Source organism: Ranitomeya imitator, chromosome 3, assembly GCF_032444005.1.
Source record: "Ranitomeya imitator isolate aRanImi1 chromosome 3, aRanImi1.pri, whole genome shotgun sequence".
Lineage (NCBI taxonomy): Eukaryota > Metazoa > Chordata > Amphibia > Anura > Dendrobatidae > Ranitomeya > Ranitomeya imitator.
In genome coordinates this window covers 777,291,483-777,309,218 of record NC_091284.1, presented here as the reverse complement: position 1 = coordinate 777,309,218, position 17,736 = coordinate 777,291,483, and the positions used below count along the sequence as shown (strand labels likewise).

The following is a 17,736-nucleotide window of genomic DNA, read 5'->3' as shown; positions in this document are numbered from 1 at the left end:
TTGCGGGTCCGACAATAGCATGGCTACATGTAGATAAGGATAATAAATTATTCAACATAAAAATCTGAAAATATGTCTCTGGAGCGCAGACAGTTGCTGGTTGGGTAATAAGAGCTGGTGCTACATTCCCTCTGTCAGACATATAGACTGATCATGGGCACCGCTTAAAAATACATCCCAGAATATATTAGATGATGTGGTCATTTAGTTGCTATATTTAGTGACATTTTTCTGAAACCTTTATTTTGAGATTGTCTAATTGTGACAGCTGGAGAGAAAGAATCGCCTATTTTTGATTCAAGGATCTCCGTCTGTCTCCAGTACATGACATTCACAGGATATTTGCTTCAGAACCTTGTAAACAATGTGGATAGTAATTCTAGAAAGTGCACGAGTGAGGCATTTTTTTTTAGATTTTTAGTAAAATGTTAGTTTAGTTTTGCATCGCTTTATATTAGTGGTCTGCATTGTTACATTTGGGAAATCCAAAATGGTTTTTCAAAAGTATATACTTATTGGGATCCTTCGTTACTTCGTTAATTCATCACCTGCTGTTGATCCACTAATCTCTACTGGAGTGGACTATGCGGGCCATTATATACTGTATAAAGGACTATGTGGGGACCATTATTCTGTATGGAGGACTATGTGGGGCCCATTAAACTTTATGGAGGACTATGTGGGGCCTATTATACTGGGTGGAGATCTGAGTGGGGATCACGGTTAGGGCACCATGCTGTGTTGGGGTGACCATACTTTGCCATGGGGTTGAGGGTAAGGGGGGGTCATTGTACCGCAAGTGTGGAGGAATTCACTGTTGGGGTATCATACAGTGTTTGGGGGAAACTTTTGTTGGCATCATAATTTATGGGGGCAATGAAAGGGGAATCAAATGGCTTCAGTAAGAGGAAAACTAATTTGTAAGGGCTGCAAAGTTGTGAGGTGTTCTTTTTGTGACCCGGGTGGGGGAATTTAATGGCTTAAAAACATCCTGAAAGCATGTGTAGCTGTAACAGGACACCTAGCTCAGCAGATGGTCCAGACCCACCAGCTAGTATCCAAGCTCCTTCAAGAAGACCTCCTGTGGAGCTGATGTAGTGTAACTTTGTTCAGACAGCTAGGATTTCACAAGGAAAATATGGAGTTATCGTATATCCAAACCACACACTTGTTACATTTTCGAGATCTCTGGAAATGGCCGAACACCTTCCAGGTTCTCGATCCGTTCTAGCACCCCAGGGTGGGGAGCTATATAGAATGGCTAGTAGGAGCCAGGCAGCAAAGCCATGTTTGGTCTCAACACATAGCAGAGGCCCGGCCGGATCAATATATCCCCAAAAACGTCTCCCTTAATAACTATTAAGGAGTTATGACTCCTCTTAGGTTTTGGAGTTTTTAGATGCAAGGGGAAGGGATTTAAGTCCAGCCAAGGGGGCAGGAGGGGAGTAACCATAAGGGGTTAAGTGCTTGTGTAAAGCATGGCCTATTGCTTTTTTTCTGGGGAGGTCACAAGGACATATCGTGTGGGGAAAAGTCAAGGAACAGAGGGGGACCACCAGCCTCCCATGTGAAAGCCCCTCCCCCACCCATCTGACTAGTAACTGACTCTTATTTTCTGCATACTTTGTACTTCCACTATTTGTATTTGCATATTTGACCATTGTATATGTATAACCTTTGTGTATATGGAATATTGTCTAGTGTGCCCTTAAGGCAAGTAAATATATAATTTAACCTTGGGTTGCTCACAAAGAACTGGTGTCAGTCCTATTTGGCTGACCAGGGGCAGTTTTACTGGTGCTAGTGAAAGGGGCCTCTCAGCCTGTCAGGGATGTGAGCGAGTGTGGTGTGACTGCTGGGCCACATCCTCTTACTCCTCGCGCCTCCCTTGGCCCATGTGGACAGGGGGTGTCTTTGTAAAACTGTGCAATGCTGACCTTGCATATCCCCAGGGGGTGCAGAACGTTACATAGGTGCAAGTGCGAAGACCGTACTGCGTGATCATTCTGACATAATAGTGACGTCAGGTGGGGTGGCGAGGTGCAGGCTTGTCACAGTCCCCAATTAGAACTTCTGGTATGGGGACATATAGTTTCTATGTAGTGGATGATCAGGAAAAACTTCCTCAACTGTAGACATTTTTTTTTTATAAATATCAAGGTCGTCCCGCGACTTTGTAGAAGCTTTGAATTTTAGCCCTCTGTGTATTTGAGTTTGACATCACTGATCTAGAGCGAACTCCTGTCTCCTTTATACTGCCGTACTATGTTACCTGTATATTTGATGGCTCATATTTTTCAGGCTGGACTCTGTGAAGCCGTTCAGGAGCAGATGAGAAAAATCCTTTACCAAAAGGAGTCCAACTACAACAGGCTAAAAAGAGCCAAAATGGACAAGTCGTTATTTGTGAAGATTAATACCCTGGGCATAGGTGCTTTTGGAGAAGTTTGCTTGGCCAGCAAAGTGGACACCAAAGCTTTATACGCTATGAAGACCCTGAGAAAGAAGGATGTTCTTAACAGAAATCAAGTGGCCCATGTGAAAGCTGAGCGAGACATCCTGGCCGAGGCTGACAATGAGTGGGTGGTGAAACTCTACTATTCCTTCCAAGACAAAGATAATTTGTACTTTGTGATGGATTACATCCCTGGAGGCGATATGATGAGTCTCCTAATACGCATGGAGGTATTCCAAGAGCATTTGGCCAGGTTTTACATTGCAGAGTTGACTCTGGCCATTGAAAGTGTTCACAAGATGGGATTCATCCACAGGGATATTAAGCCTGATAACATCCTCATTGATCTAGATGGACATATAAAGTTAACAGATTTTGGACTTTGTACTGGGTTTAGATGGACGCATAACTCCAAATATTATCAGAAAGGTAAGCAAGTATTTATTGGTATCCACAATGCAAACGCATGCTGTGCTTGTTACTATGTATTTTAGACATTGTGGTGGGTTTATGAAGAGCTATGCTCCACGATTGTGGTAAAAGAAGGTGAAACTATTTGCGCAAGCCACACTTGCAAATAATTATTTGACCTTTTGCACTTTTTCCATCACCTTTGCCACTTCTCAAAAAGTTGATCAGGGTTAGGCTACATTCACACATCCATGTGACACGTCTTGGCGTTGTCTGTTTATTTTCTCGGACAGCACACGGACCTATAGAATTTAATTGATCCGTACACACATCAGTTATAAAAATGTATCCGTGTCTCTGGTGAGAATCAGAGCTTGCCCAAATCTCATCCTTTTTGCAGATCAGACTCGGCCATTCAAGCCTATAGGAATCTGTATAACACGGATGACACACAGAAGACAGACTTTGTACTTCAGTTTTTCATCCGTGATTAACTAATCCTTTGCTAAGAGTCATTGGATAAAAAAGTCCAGAAAGTCTTCCTGCTTTACAAAAAAAAAAAAAAATGGGATGAGAAAATAAAATGGATACGTGTAAACAGGCTCAGGGCTGATTCAGATGTCCGTGCACATTGGTATGAGCAGGAACCTCTAATGCACAGACTGGCCGCGGCTCTTCTAACCCGAGCGTGACGCTTCATGTATTTCTATGAAGCTGTCACAATCGTGTCAGGAGACCCGCGGCCAGTCTGTGCATTGCGGTCCGATCTGGGAACGATGTGCACTGCAGTTTGGATGATCCCTAAGCATAGACCCACGGCCAGTCCGTGCATTGCGGTCCGATCTGGGACTGATATGCACGACAGTCTGGATGAGCCCAAAGCATAGACCCACGGCCAGTGCATTGAAGTCCAATCTGGGACTGATATGCAAGACAGTCTGGATGAGCCCAAAGCATGAGACCTGCGGCCAGTCCGTGCATTGCGGTCCGATCCGGGATCGATGTGCACAGCAGTCTGGATGATCCCTAAGCAAGAGATCCGTGGTCAGTCCGTGCAATGCGGTCCGATCTGGGACCAATGTGCACAGCAGTCTGGATGAGCCCAAAGCAAGAGATCCGTGGTCAGTCCGTGCAATGCGGTCCGATCTGGGAGCAATGTGCACAGCAGTCTGGATGAGCCCAAAGCAAGAGATCCGTGGTCAGTCCGTGCATTGTGATCTGATCTGGGACTGATGTTCACGGCAGTGTGGATGAGCCCAAAGCAAGAGACCTGCGGCCAGTCCGTGCATTGCGGTCCGATCCGGGACCGATCTGCACAGCAGTGGATGAACCCAAAGCATGAAGAATGGGTTGTCCAAGACCTGACTGATTTATTATAGTTTACATAAAAAAATAAATGATATTGAAAATCTGCTTTAGCCTATTTGTGGCGCACAAACTGCCCAAATATTTTGCAAAACTCGTCCCTGGCAAAAAAATGTATTCTGCACCTCTTTTGGTTGTGGCCCATTTGTCCACTAACCATGCTATCATAAAATAGATTTGTGGTTAAACTGAACCAAGCCGATCTTCTGAAAGATCATGAAATACATTGTATCTTTTACTATGTACTAAAAAAATGAAAAAAAATGAAAACTTATTATTGTAAATGTGATTAATGTCATTAATAATTATCTTTTATTAATAAGTATCTCAGTGCATTTACTCTGCCTATCATTTAAGTCAGCCGATACACTGGAGAAAAATTCTGAAACTCTTATGCTCATTCCAGATTTTTCTATCTCTCAGGGAATCACATTCGACAGGACAGCATGGAGCCCAGCGAGCATTGGGACGATGTATCCAACTGCAGATGTGGAGATCGTCTGAAAACGCTGGAACAAAGAGCTAAGAGACAGCACCATCGATGTCTGGCTCATTCATTAGTGGGGACCCCTAACTATATCGCCCCAGAAGTTCTCCTGCGTAAAGGTGAGGCCTCCAGAAATCCTCTGTCCATATGTTGGCTCAGCATTTTCATCACTTGGAGCCATCGTTTCTGTGAAATCCAAAATTGATGTTAGAAGCTAGTCGGACCGATTCAGAAGCCTTTTTTTTTTTTTTTATTGACCCAACAATAAAAGATTTAATAGACATATATGGTAAACAACCTAAATATGACATGCTGGTCAATAACTTACACATGTAAACCAATACACAAGTTTTTTTGCAGATTTCTATACCAGATCCTTGGATGGCAGAAAACGATCCTTCCTATGTTACAAGTGATCCCAAATGATTACTATATGCAAACTACCTCCTAATACAGGAAGAGGACTTGATCTCTAGCGCCACCTATTAGAAGTAGGAAGTATGAGATCAAATTTAATACTTTGCACTGATGAGGGGCAATACCCCGAAACACTGTTTGCAAATTGGGATTCTGATTTGGCTTTTATCCGAAGTCATGTGACAAGGCTCATTAAAGGGTCGATAATGACTGTTAGGATTGCTACTTCCAATAGGCGGCACTTGAGTTTTAGTCCTCTTCCTCTCTGAAGAGACAAATTGCATATTTAACTTCCCAGACAAGCATGCATGGTGTCTAAAGGTACCGTCACACTAGACGATATCGCTAGCGATCCGTGACGTTGCAGCGTCCTCGCTAGCGATATCGTCCAGTGTGACAGGCAGCAGCGATCAGGCCTCTGCTGTGCTGTCGCTGGTCGGGGAAGAAAGTCCAGAACTTTATTTGGTCGCTGGACTCCCCGCAGACATCGCTGAATCAGCGTGTGTGACACTGATCCAGCGATGTCTTCACTGGTAACCAGGGTAAACATCGGGTAACTAAGCGCAGGGCCGCGCTTAGTAACCCGATGTTTACCCTGGTTACCATCCTAAAAGTAAAAAAACAAACAAACACTACATACTTGCCTACAGCCATCTGTCCTCCAGCGCTGTGCTCTGCACTCCTCCTGTACTGGCTGTGAGCGTCGGTCAGCCGGAAAGCAGAGCGGTGACGTCACCGCTCTGCTTTCCGGCCGCTGTGCTCACAGCCAGACCAGAGAAGCAGAGCGCCGGGGACAGACAGCAGTAGGTAAGTATGTAGCGTTTGTTTTTTTTTACTTTAACGATGGTAACCAGGGTAAACATCGGGTTACTAAGCGCGGCCCTGCGCTTAGTTACCCGATGTTTACCCTGGTTACCGGGGACCTCGGGATCGTTGGTCGCTGGAGAGCTGTCTGTGTGACAGCTCTCCAGCGATCAAACAGCGACGCTGCAGCGATCCGGATCGTTGTCGGTATCGCTGCAGCGTCGCTTTGTGTGACGGGGCCTTAAGTCTCCTCACTCTTGACATTCCAGGCCTGGCTTGTCACTGTGCGCAAGGAGAAACATTACCCCTTAGATCCCAAATGATTACTGACACAGCTTCCCATATCGCCCACTTCCTGATCTAGGTACAATCACTGTTGTTTAACCCTTTAAATGGCACTGTCATGATTAACAGGCAGCATTTCAGTGGTGCAATCTCCATGGTGAAGAAATTCTAGCGTCCATCTGCCTCCCACCATCAACGCAAATGCGGGATGTCTTGGCAGCTCGGGGCGGGCTAAAGGCCCCCATTGCTGCCATGCTGGTACTCATGTAAAGCTGCACAGGAGACTGTGAATTCCACTGTATACTGTATTGCAGTATATATAACAAGCGATCAAATCATCACTGGGTATAAAGTGAATGAGTTTTTAAAAATACCTTACATAAAAAAAAACATCACCCATTTTTTCCATTGTAAGAATAAGAAAAAAACATATTTGGTATTGGCATATCCTTAAAAGTCCAATGTATCAAAACTGAAAAATATGTAGCCTGAATGGTAAATTCAGTAAAGCAAAACAACAACAACAAAAAATCGAAAAAGCCAGAATTATTTTTTTTTTCGGTCGTCACCGCTCCCTTTAACAACATATGAATCCTAAATTAATATTAATAAAAATTACATTTAGATATGCAAATAAGCAAGCCCTCAGAGTTCAAACGCCTGAAAAATGGAGACCCAAACCAAGCTTTAATTTCCGTTTTTCAAATATACAAACTTCATTTTTTTTTTTAATCCAAATTAAAAAAATCTATTAATCAGTTTAATCACGTTTTTTTTTTCTTCTGACAGATTCCAGGTTCCATTTAAAATAAAACAACAAAAAAAAAAACAATGGTGGAATTGTTTGTTTTTTCACCATTTCACAGCACCTGGAACTTTTTCCTGTTTTTTAGTATGTTGTACTTTTAAAATAAATGGTGTCATTCAAAACCACAGCTAGTCTCTAAAAAAAAAAACAAAAAAAAACAAGAAGAGCTCGTATGAGCCGCAACACATGCAGGGATTGCCTAACAAAAAGCCGCAAGACATGCAGCCGCGGGGGCTCAAAACATATTTTTTGAACACATCGAAGACACACTGTTAGCACCCAAGCACGGCGGATAACACGTTCGCACATCACAAAGGCAGGGTTCACATTAGCATTTGAGTCCGCGGCGTGGTGCTGTGGACTTCTTTCCTTAAGCTCCAAATACTTTCGCATGCGTCCTGCGTACCTATCTTTAACATTGTCTTTAACATTTATCTTCCACATGCGTCGTTTTGACGTGCCACCGAACGCAACATGATGCATTTTCTTGCATTCGGCGGTCACGTCAAAATGACACATGCGGACGCATCCGCATAAAACACATGTCCCTGCATACCTAATGTTAAAGATAGGTACGCAGGACGCATGCGGAAGTAGGCGGAGCTTTAAAGAAAGAAGTCCATTAATATTAACCTAATATTAAAATAATGGGATGCATTAAAAGAGGCATAGATGCTCATGAGGAGAACATAATTTTACCTCTATACAAGTCACTAGTTCGACCACACTTAGAATACTGTGCACAGTTCTGGTCTCCGGTGTATAAGAAAGACATAGCTGAACTGGAGCGGGTGCAGAGAAGAGCGACCAAGGTTATTAGAGGACTGGGGGGTCTGCAATACCAAGATAGGTTATTACACTTGGGGCTATTTAGTTTGGAAAAACGAAGACTAAGGGGTGATCTTATGTTAATGTATAAATATATGAGGGGACAGTACAAAGACCTTTCTGATGATCTTTTTAATCATAGACCTGAAACAGGGACAAGGGGGCATCCTCTACTTTTGGAGGAAAAAAGGTTTAAGCATAATAACAGACGCGGATTCTTTACTGTAAGAGCAGTGAGACTATGGAACTCTCTGCCGTATGATGTTGTAATGAGTGATTCGTTACTTAAATTTAAGAGGGGACTGGATACCTTTCTGGAAAAGTATAATGTTACAGGTTATATATACTAGATTCCTTGATAGGGCGTTGATCCAGGGAACTAGTCTGATTGCCGTATGTGGAGTCGGGAAGGAATTTTTTTCCCCAATGTGGAGCTTACTCTTTGCCACATGGGTTTTTTTTGCCTTCCTCTGGATCAACATGTTAGGGCATGTTAGGTTAGGCTATGGGTTGAACTAGATGGACTTATAGTCTTCCTTCAACCTTAATAACTATGTAACCATGTAACCTAGCCTAATTCTAACATATAGGCATTTTCTTCTGAAATCTGAATATAGGAAAGCATACAAGGATGAACTTTAAAAAAAAAAATATTGGAAAATTAAATTTACTCTGTCATTGAATCAAATGCACAATTTTAGATACATATTTGATGGATGCACTTTTTGATATTGCATGTAATCATGGAAAATATTTAATACAAACAGACGTATAAAATATTGAATGATCACATAATAAACTCCGATGTGCTCTCATGAATGCTGTCTTACCATGGTCTGCTGTCATTGTGCAGGGTACACACAGCTCTGTGACTGGTGGAGTGTGGGCGTCATCTTGTTTGAGATGTTGGTCGGACAGCCTCCTTTCCTTGCCCCCAACCCTACTGAAACGCAACTAAAGGTAAGAGCCCAGATCTTTCTTTTTTTTTTTTTCTCTACGTACAGTGGGGAAAAAAGTATTTAATCAGCCACCAATTGTGCAAGTTTTCCTACTTAAAAAGATGAGAGAGGCTTGTAATTAACATCATAGATAGACAACAACTATGAGAGCCAAAATGAGAAAACCAATCCAGAAAATCACCTTGTCTGATTTGGCAAGATTTATTTAGCAAATTATGGTGGAAAATAAGTATTTGGTCATTAACAAAAGTTGATCTCAATATTTTGTTATATATCCTTTGTTGGCAATGACAGAGGTCAAACGTTTTCTGTAAGTCTTCACAAGGTTGGCACACACTGTTGGTGGTATGTTGGCCCATTCCTCCATGCAGATCTCCTCCATGCAGTGATGTTTTGGACCTGTCGCTGGGCAACACAGACTTTCAACTCCCTCCAAAGGCTTTCTATGGGGTTGAGATCTATAGACTGGCTAGGCCACTCCAGGACCTTCATATGCTTCTTACAAAGCCACTCCTTCATTGCCCTGACGGAGTGCTTGGATCATGCTGAAAGACCCATCCACGTTTCATCTTCATTGCCGTTGCTGATGGAAGGAGGTTTGCACTCAAAATCTCACAATACATGGCCCCATAAATTTTTTACATGTACACGGATCAGTCATCCTGGTCCTTTTGCAGAGAAACCGCCCCAAAGCATGATGTTGCCACCCCCATGCTTCACAGTAGGTACGGTTTTCTTTGGATGCAACTCAGCATTCTGTCTCCTCCAAACACGATGAGTTTTGTTCCTACCAAACAGTTCTACTTTGGTTTCATCAGACCATATGACATTCTCCCAATATTCTTCTGAATAATCCAAATTCTCTCTACCAAACTTCAACCGGGCCCGGACATGTACTAGCTTAAGCAGTGGGACACGTCTGGCACTGCAGGATCTGAGTCCATGGCGGCGTAGTGTGTTACTGATGGTAGCCTTTTTTACGGTGGTCCCAGCTCTATGCAGGTCATTCACTAGGTCCCCCCGTGTGGTTCTGGGATTTTTGCTCACCGTTCTTGTGATCATTTTGACCCCACGGGGTGAGATCTTGCGTGGAGCCCCAGATCGAGGGAGATTATCAGTGGTCTTGTATGTCTTCCATTTTCTTATTATAGCTCCCACAGTTGATTTCATCACACCAAGCTGGTTGGCTATTGCAGATTCAGTCTTCCCAGCCTGGTGCAGGGCTGCAATTTTGTTTCTGGTGTCCTTCGACAGCTCTTTGGTCTTTACCATAGTGGAGTTTGACTGTTTGAGGGTGTGCACAGGTGTCTTTTATACTGATAACAAGTTCAAACAGGTGCCATTACTACAGGTAATGAGTGGAGGACAGAGGAACCTCTTAAAGAAGAAGTTACAGGTCTGTGAGAGACAGAAATCTTGCATGTTTTTAGGTGACAATAAAATTATTTTCTACCATAATTTGCAAAATAAATCTTGCCAAATCGGACAACAACGCTCATAGTTGTGGTCTACCTATGATGTCAATTACAGGCCTCTCTCATGTTTTTAATTGGGAGAACTTGCACAATTGGTGGCTGACTAAATACTTTTTCCCCCACTGTACATATCAGCATTTATTCCCTCATTCATTTGTTATTTATCCATTTATTTGTACACTATATTTAAGATAAAATCCACCAACCTCAGAAACATGGGGATTTATTTGGCCACGGTTTGGTCAATAAATTCAGATCGAACATCAGCTAATTTAATGCTAAAAAAAAATTACATTTAAACTTTTTTTTTTTTCCCTGATCATACCGGTAATTACAGCTTTATTCACGTATTATTTGGGTTATACATTTGCCGTAGTGCCTGTTTGTTAGACAATCCCTGCATGTGTTGTTTGTCAAACAGCCGCAAGAACGCAAACATATTATTTGAGCACGCCGGAGACACTCGGTTAGCCCCCGAGCACGGCGGATAACACCTTATCCCAGCACATTCGCTCATCACCAGTAGTCAGCAGTAACGAAAATGGCTTTGATCTAGTTTGGTTTGAATTTCTACTTTTTTTTACATCAGTTGTATGTGGTATGTTATGCGTTAATATTGGCTTCACTTTTGTTTTTAAAGGTAATAAATTGGGAGAACACACTTCACATTCCCTCCCAGATCAAGCTTAGCCCAGAGGCGACAGATCTGATCACCAAACTTTGTTGTGCTGCAGAGAACAGACTCGGCAGAAATGGGGCAGATGAAATTAAAGCCCACCCATTCTTCAAGTCCATTGACTTCTCTTCTGATATCAGACGGCAGCCAGCACCTTATGTCCCTAAAATCAGTCACCCAATGGACACGTCCAATTTTGATCCGGTGGATGAAGAAAGCCCGTGGAATGAGAGTGGAGACAGCACCATGGCTTGGGATACTTTCATGTCGCCTAACAGCAAGCACACGGAACATGCTTTCTACGAATTTACCTTCAGAAGGTTCTTCGATGATAATGGCTATCCTTTCCGCTATCCAAAGCCATCTCGAATGGAGCCCTCACCTTTCGAAGAATCTAGGGAAGAAAGTCAAGAATCGAGCACAAGTGAGACGGAGAATTGCCAACCGGTCTATGTATGAAATGGTTCACTACTCGTGTGCTGAAAATCTTCTCCAGTGAGGCCAGTACCCATGAGCGATGTCCATATCTGTCCTTAAGATGGGTTGCCTTCGGATCATTATCAGCCACTTGCCACAATACTGAGGCATTAGGAAAATGGCACTTATCAGGATAGACGCAGAGCGTTGGAAGTGTTTGGGACATCTTGGCATCTCACCATTTGTACCTTATGGAGGCTGTGTCACGGCATGAGCTTATACGTGTAGATGATACGCTGCCAGCAAAAACCAAAGACTATGGTACCTGTACCACGTGGCACCTTTTTGGCATTATCCCAGCCAAGTAACGGTATCATTAGAAGTGGTCTCGTACTTGACTTGCCCTCCGATGCAGCACAGTTTATTCCTTTCTTACCTAGCAGTAGCCTATGTCTTTCCACCAGACTTCAGCTTCTTCACATCTGAAGAATATTCTGATTTCCCTGGCTGCATCTTGGTTCATTTTTTTTGTGAAACTTTGGAAAAGGGGTCCATCATTTTCAAACACTTATCATAAATATTCTGCGTATGACTGAACTGTGACGTGTGAGAGGAGACCACCGCGGGGAGGACTGCAGTGTGGGAAATCCTCAGTCCGCTGCTTTATCTGCTTGGTCAAAAATATTTTTACGGATATTGAAGGAAATTAACTATTGTTGTTGTTTTTTATTGTTTCTTACAAACTTTATAGATCTTAAGACTTCTGTTACAGCCTCGAAGCATTACCCATATATTTTTCAAAAGAGCACTTATATATTTTCTAATATTGGTTTGATCCTCGCAGAGTTTATTGGATTTATACGCTGCAGTTAAAATGCAGAATATAAGTAAAAAAAAAAAAAAAAAAAGGTTAATGTACTAGATGGCGACTTGACAGTATTTGGTAGTGCAGGTTGATTCAAGGGTAAAATTCACATTTTATATTTCTGCCGTTCCATTAGTGGTTACTTTTTTTTTTTTAATGAACTCTATTGTAAGTGGCTGGGATTTATTCAAAAAGCTTCTGTGTGAATGGAAGCTATGATGTGTGTGTGATCAGAGCCTAAATTATAGAGGTTAAACCTTCTCCTTTATTGGATTCTTCAAAAAACTTGAATGGGTTCATATATTTCATGGTCCGCAGTTAGACTACCGTATAAATCATCCTGAGATCAGAACTCGGTGCACGGACTGGCTGGCGGCTCTCCTGAGCCGAGTTTGACAGCTTGATATATTTCTATACAGCTGTCATGCTCAGGTCGGGAGAGCTGCCAGCCAGTCCGTGCAATTCCATGTGGCATTGCGTCCAACCCTAGTCACTTCAAATGAGATCATCTGCAATACCTATCACTGGCCCATGGACCGGTATGGGCATGGGTATTTCTAGTACTAGACAACCCCTTTAAGCTAATATACAGAGTTTAATATTGTTGATGATTATTTGGCTGATCACTCGAAAGGACAATGAGGTCTGCCATTGCTGCAAATTTGCATTATAGAGGTTCCATCTCTGGGACCCTCATCTTTCACACCATGGCCCGGATTTATAAAGCCCGGTTGTTTTCTAGGCCGGGATTGATGAGGGGGTGTGGTGGAGTCAGACGCTCCCGATTCATTAAGAGGTGCACGCCTTTCAAAGAATCGGGAGCATCTGATGAGTAGTGTGCACCCCGCCAGAAATGTTACTCCACTCAAGGACTTGAGTAAGACTTCTGGTATAGGGAAAGCCTCAGGTCGTCATGAACTAGATGAGTTGTGGCGTCATGCCCTCACGGCACCCCCATATCGGTGGAGCTGATATGAAAACTCTGACTTGCGCTAAAAATTTTGCAACTTGTCAAAGTTTATTCTCCATTTTTTGGGGCGTAAATACTTTGATGAATCGAGGCTTATACATTCTACACTATCTTTTTTTCTCTGTGGATTTGCAGAAAACTGCTTTGCTTTTCTCCAATAGACTTTAATGGAGAGGATCATGTATAAGCCAAGCTACCTCTTCTTTTTTTTTTTTTTTTTTAATTCCACAGAGAAGCGACTGCAGCAAATCGGCCACTTCATGTACCCAACGAGAGATTTTGTGACACTAAAGAACTGTTAGATTATTAGATACGCCATAACAATAAGCCATGATTGTCTACTATGCTCTGCAAGTGACCGGGTTTTATAGCCTCGGGCAAGGTCACCACACTTACTGTAATCCCTAGTAAGAGGCAGATCTTATTCGAGAAAAGCTAAAAAAAAAAATTGTAACCAATATATAATAAAGATGGCAGTATTCTTAACAAAAATTTCCTCTTGGAAGATATTTACAAAAAAAACCCCTAACAACAATTTCTAGGCCTTTTAACGGGTTGTCAAGGCTTGGTAGAAAAGTCTGTGGCCACTTTATGTGGCTGCAGTCTGTGGAATCATGATGGTGCACACATTGTCACAATTCACCGCCTATAGGCCATTTGCACACTTCCGGTCACACGCCGGACACGCGTTAGTCGGCAAGTGATCGCAAGTATGTATTCGCTCGCACAGGGGGAATCGTGACTGCGTGTGCACTGAACACTGTCACGATTCTGCAATCACTTAAAGTGAATTTTGATCCCAAGCTGAACAACACCTTTAAAGGGAACCTGTCACCAGGATTGGGCGATATGAGATACGGCCATCACCTGTCAGGGCTGATATACAGCATTATAGATCTGCCCCCAACCCGACCTGAAAAAGAAGAAAAATAACTTTTATTACACACACCAGTGAGGAGGTCCGGTCCAAGGGGCGTCGTTGGTCTTGGTCTGGCGCTTCCCACCTTCTTACGATTGCCGTCCTCCTTTTGGCTTTGTGTGGATGACGCGTCCCTGCCCCATCCATACAGTCTCCTTGAATTCGCGCTCCGGCGCAGGCGTACTTCTCTGTCCTGTTGAGGGCAGAGCAAAGTATTGCAGTGCGCATGCGCCGGGGCTCCCTGACCTTTCTTGGCGCCTGCGCACTGCAGTAGTTTGCTCTGCCCTCAACAGGTCAGACAAAGTACGCCTGCGCTGGAGCACAGTGCCGAGGAGATTGGATGACGTAGGGACGGGTCATCCGCATGAACCAAGAAGGAGGACGGTGATTGTACGAAGATGGGAGTCACCACCCTAAACCAGCAACACTCCTCGGACCGGATCGCCCTGCAGGTGAGTGTATTAAAAGTTATTTTTCTTCTCTTACAGGTCGCGTTGGGGGCAAATAAGGCCTGAAAGGTGGTGGCCGTAACTCATATCGGTGAAACCTGGCGACAGGTTCTCTTTAAACCATATTAATGGAATTTACTGACTTGAGAAACAAAATAGAAAAAAAGTGCAAAAAAAAAAGTTTGTAAATTGTAAATGAAACAGATTTTTATATAAAGTTTTATATCTATATATATTGAGAAATGAGATTGCACCTAAATAAATAAAAAAAATCCTAAATTAGGAAATGGCCTTTAACCCCAAAACATGTGACATCTTTCTTGTGCAATATGAGTACACTATCTATATATTTTTTTGTTGTTGTTTGGTATGTTTTATAGGAGTGTTTGTGCCATTTATTCATCCTTTCTTACTTGGCTGCTCTGTAATTACCTGGCGGGTTTTTGGTAGGACGTGTGAGTAAGTGTTTGCATATTGCTTGGTTTTGACTCTTAGGTTTTATTGTCCCCAGATTCACAGGCCGGTCCCGTGAGACTGTAGGAGGAAGTAGGAATTGAGAAATGTGGTGATGTGTATAATAATTGTGTGTTTGTCCGTGCGAAGGCTGGACCAAAGGATGATGAGCACATCGGGAAACAATAGGTTTGATGTTACAATCTTCGTTTTTTTTTTCTATGCACTTGTCTTCCGTCCAGCTTTTGTGTCAGGAGAGAGGAAGATGGCGGCTCTGAAGGGCTCTGCTGGAGAATGTGGATGTATTTTGTGTAATATATTCTGGATTGTTCTGTATGTATCTCTATAACCACATTGACATGTATCGGTCACCTGCACGCGGTGCAGTGAGCCGTTTCTCTTGCTAGGGTTGAACCTACATCATATTGGTGGTTCTTCCGGATCGGCTGCCTGCACCGTGGGCCGGTGATGTATACACGGCAATAAGTAAATGATTTTGATTGCATTATCAGTTTTAATATATTACTTCTGTGAGAGAGGCTTCTTCACTAAATGTATGTTCTATTTTCAGATTCGACCTGTTGGCTGGAGGACACGGACATACATTGGGGGTTATCCGATAAGAGTCACTGTTATTAAGTGAAATATAACAGAACGGTCCCTCGTCAATGACTCAAGATCAATTTAGTCATACACATGCAGCAGAACTGAGTTTGTCATTAGTCACAATACACGGTCATATCATGATGAGCTATCTGCAGAAAAATCTATTGGGCGTCACATGTGAAAGCCCGTGCACAACACACCCATCTTGTCCATAGCAGATTCTGAGCGCACTAACTTTCCTACGCGGGGTTCACCCATGTCATGCATAGAAGAGAGTGAAGAAACCAGAAAAGAACTATGCCAAAATAGGGATCCCTGTTTTGGCATAGTTCTTTTCTGGTTTCTTCATTATCTATTTTGGCTTGCTATAGGTGGATCCATAGGGTTGTGCCCACTTGGTTCTTTTTTAACGCATAGAAGAAAGGTCACATAACAAAGATCAAAATGGGCCCACTATTATGATGCCGCTGCTCCCATAATTATTGCTCCAATTTCCCATTCATAAGGCTCGGACTGGCCCACGGGGGAATCGGAGAATCCTCCGGTAGGACGCTGTGATGAAGCGCTAATAAGTAGTGCTATTACGGTTGATTCACGATTTGCTGATAACAGCTAAATTCAGTAAACAAGCTAGCCAAATTAATATTACATAGAAGCAAAAGTAAATTTGAGTGCTAGGGTAAGGTTATTTTTGCATGTAGCTGGACAGTGGGTCCAAATAATCAATGTTACTGGTGGACCTTTGCCAACCTAGTCCGACACTGCTATGAGCCCACTCTCAAGAGATATGTGACCACAGTAGGCGGGATGCCTAGGCATCTAACCACCATATGGGCCCATTACACAAGCATTTAGCTGCTGACTGACCTATCCAAGACAATATTTCACCAGTTTCTATAGTTTTTGGCACTATTGTTTATTCTCCTCTGTAAGTATGGATGTTTCTTATCTGATGCTGCTTTCGATGTTGGCCAAATTGTGGCTGATTTTTTTTTTTTTACTTTGTAAAAAAAATGTATAAATCAGGACTCATTTAAAAATTTTTTTACACAAATATGTATACACGGTATGGTTTTTGCTTTTTTTTTGCAGTGGCCTTCTATATAGGAATGCACTTTCCTGGCCTGAAAGTGACCGAAATAACCCACTTTTGCCCTATGTCTTATGACTGGGGGCCTAAGGGAAGGTCACCGTTCACATCAGGGAAAGTTGCGGACGTTTAATGTAGGCTAGGTTCACAGGCGCAGTGTGCACTCAGCCTTAGTTTGCAAACTGCAATTCCTCTGGAGTGTTTAATGTTATGAGACTCACCAGGGCTGGGTCCCTTCTCGTAGGTCCCTTCTCTTAACGGGCCCCACTGTAGGCGCATGGATTAAGGCCTTAGTGCATACGTTGTGAGCACATAATTCACCTCTGCTGCATCTGTATGAATCTATGATATCGCTCACTTTCAGGGAATAACCCCCACTGTCTGCCCGGCGCTCCATCCTAATCTATCGTATGTGCCATATGCAAACATCAATAACCAACAGATAGAGAAGAGATTGTATCACGCGATAAATAATTGCTATCCCATCCTGTTGGGCTTAAGGGAAACACAATTATTTACAATAAATAATAAAATATATAATTTCTGTGTATGATACATTGAATAAATCTCTTTATTTTAACAAAACCTTGCATCCAGAGTTGTACTTGTATGAAATTTGTCTTTCTAAAGCTTGTAATGGGGGTAAAGAAAAACAAATCTGATACCTATAGTGATTTTTTTTTTTTATTTCCCATATCATTATATCATTTATACTAAAAAAAGAGAGAATCTTGCAGTCAAAACAGTGGCCACTGAGCCTCATAATAAGCTGGTCCATATTTCTATAGCGCCAAGATATTCCGCAGCACTTTGCAATTCAGAGGATACATATCAGACATTATTCAATAACTGGAACAATAGGAGTAGGACCTTGCTCCCAGTTTACAAGAATAATTTTGTTATTATAAAAGCCAGGATTACGATGACATATAACATATACTGGACAGAAGGACTCGCCTTAGAATTATAGAATTCAGGATTTTCATTCAGTCTTACT

At 42.5% G+C, this 17,736-nt stretch overlaps 1 protein-coding gene across 1 annotated transcript in view; it reads left to right on the top strand.

The window, feature by feature from the left end:
• Positions 1–12,276, top strand: part of LATS2 (large tumor suppressor kinase 2) — an 83,586-nt gene extending 71,310 nt beyond the window's left edge. The window contains exons 5-8 of the mRNA XM_069759104.1: positions 2,302–2,884; positions 4,655–4,837; positions 8,714–8,820; positions 10,935–12,276. Coding sequence (XP_069615205.1) covers positions 2,302–2,884; positions 4,655–4,837; positions 8,714–8,820; positions 10,935–11,429 — 1,368 coding nt within the window. The 3' untranslated portion in view covers positions 11,430–12,276. The remainder of the gene's footprint in view (positions 1–2,301; positions 2,885–4,654; positions 4,838–8,713; positions 8,821–10,934) is intronic.
• Positions 12,277–17,736: the final 5,460 nt, after the last annotated feature.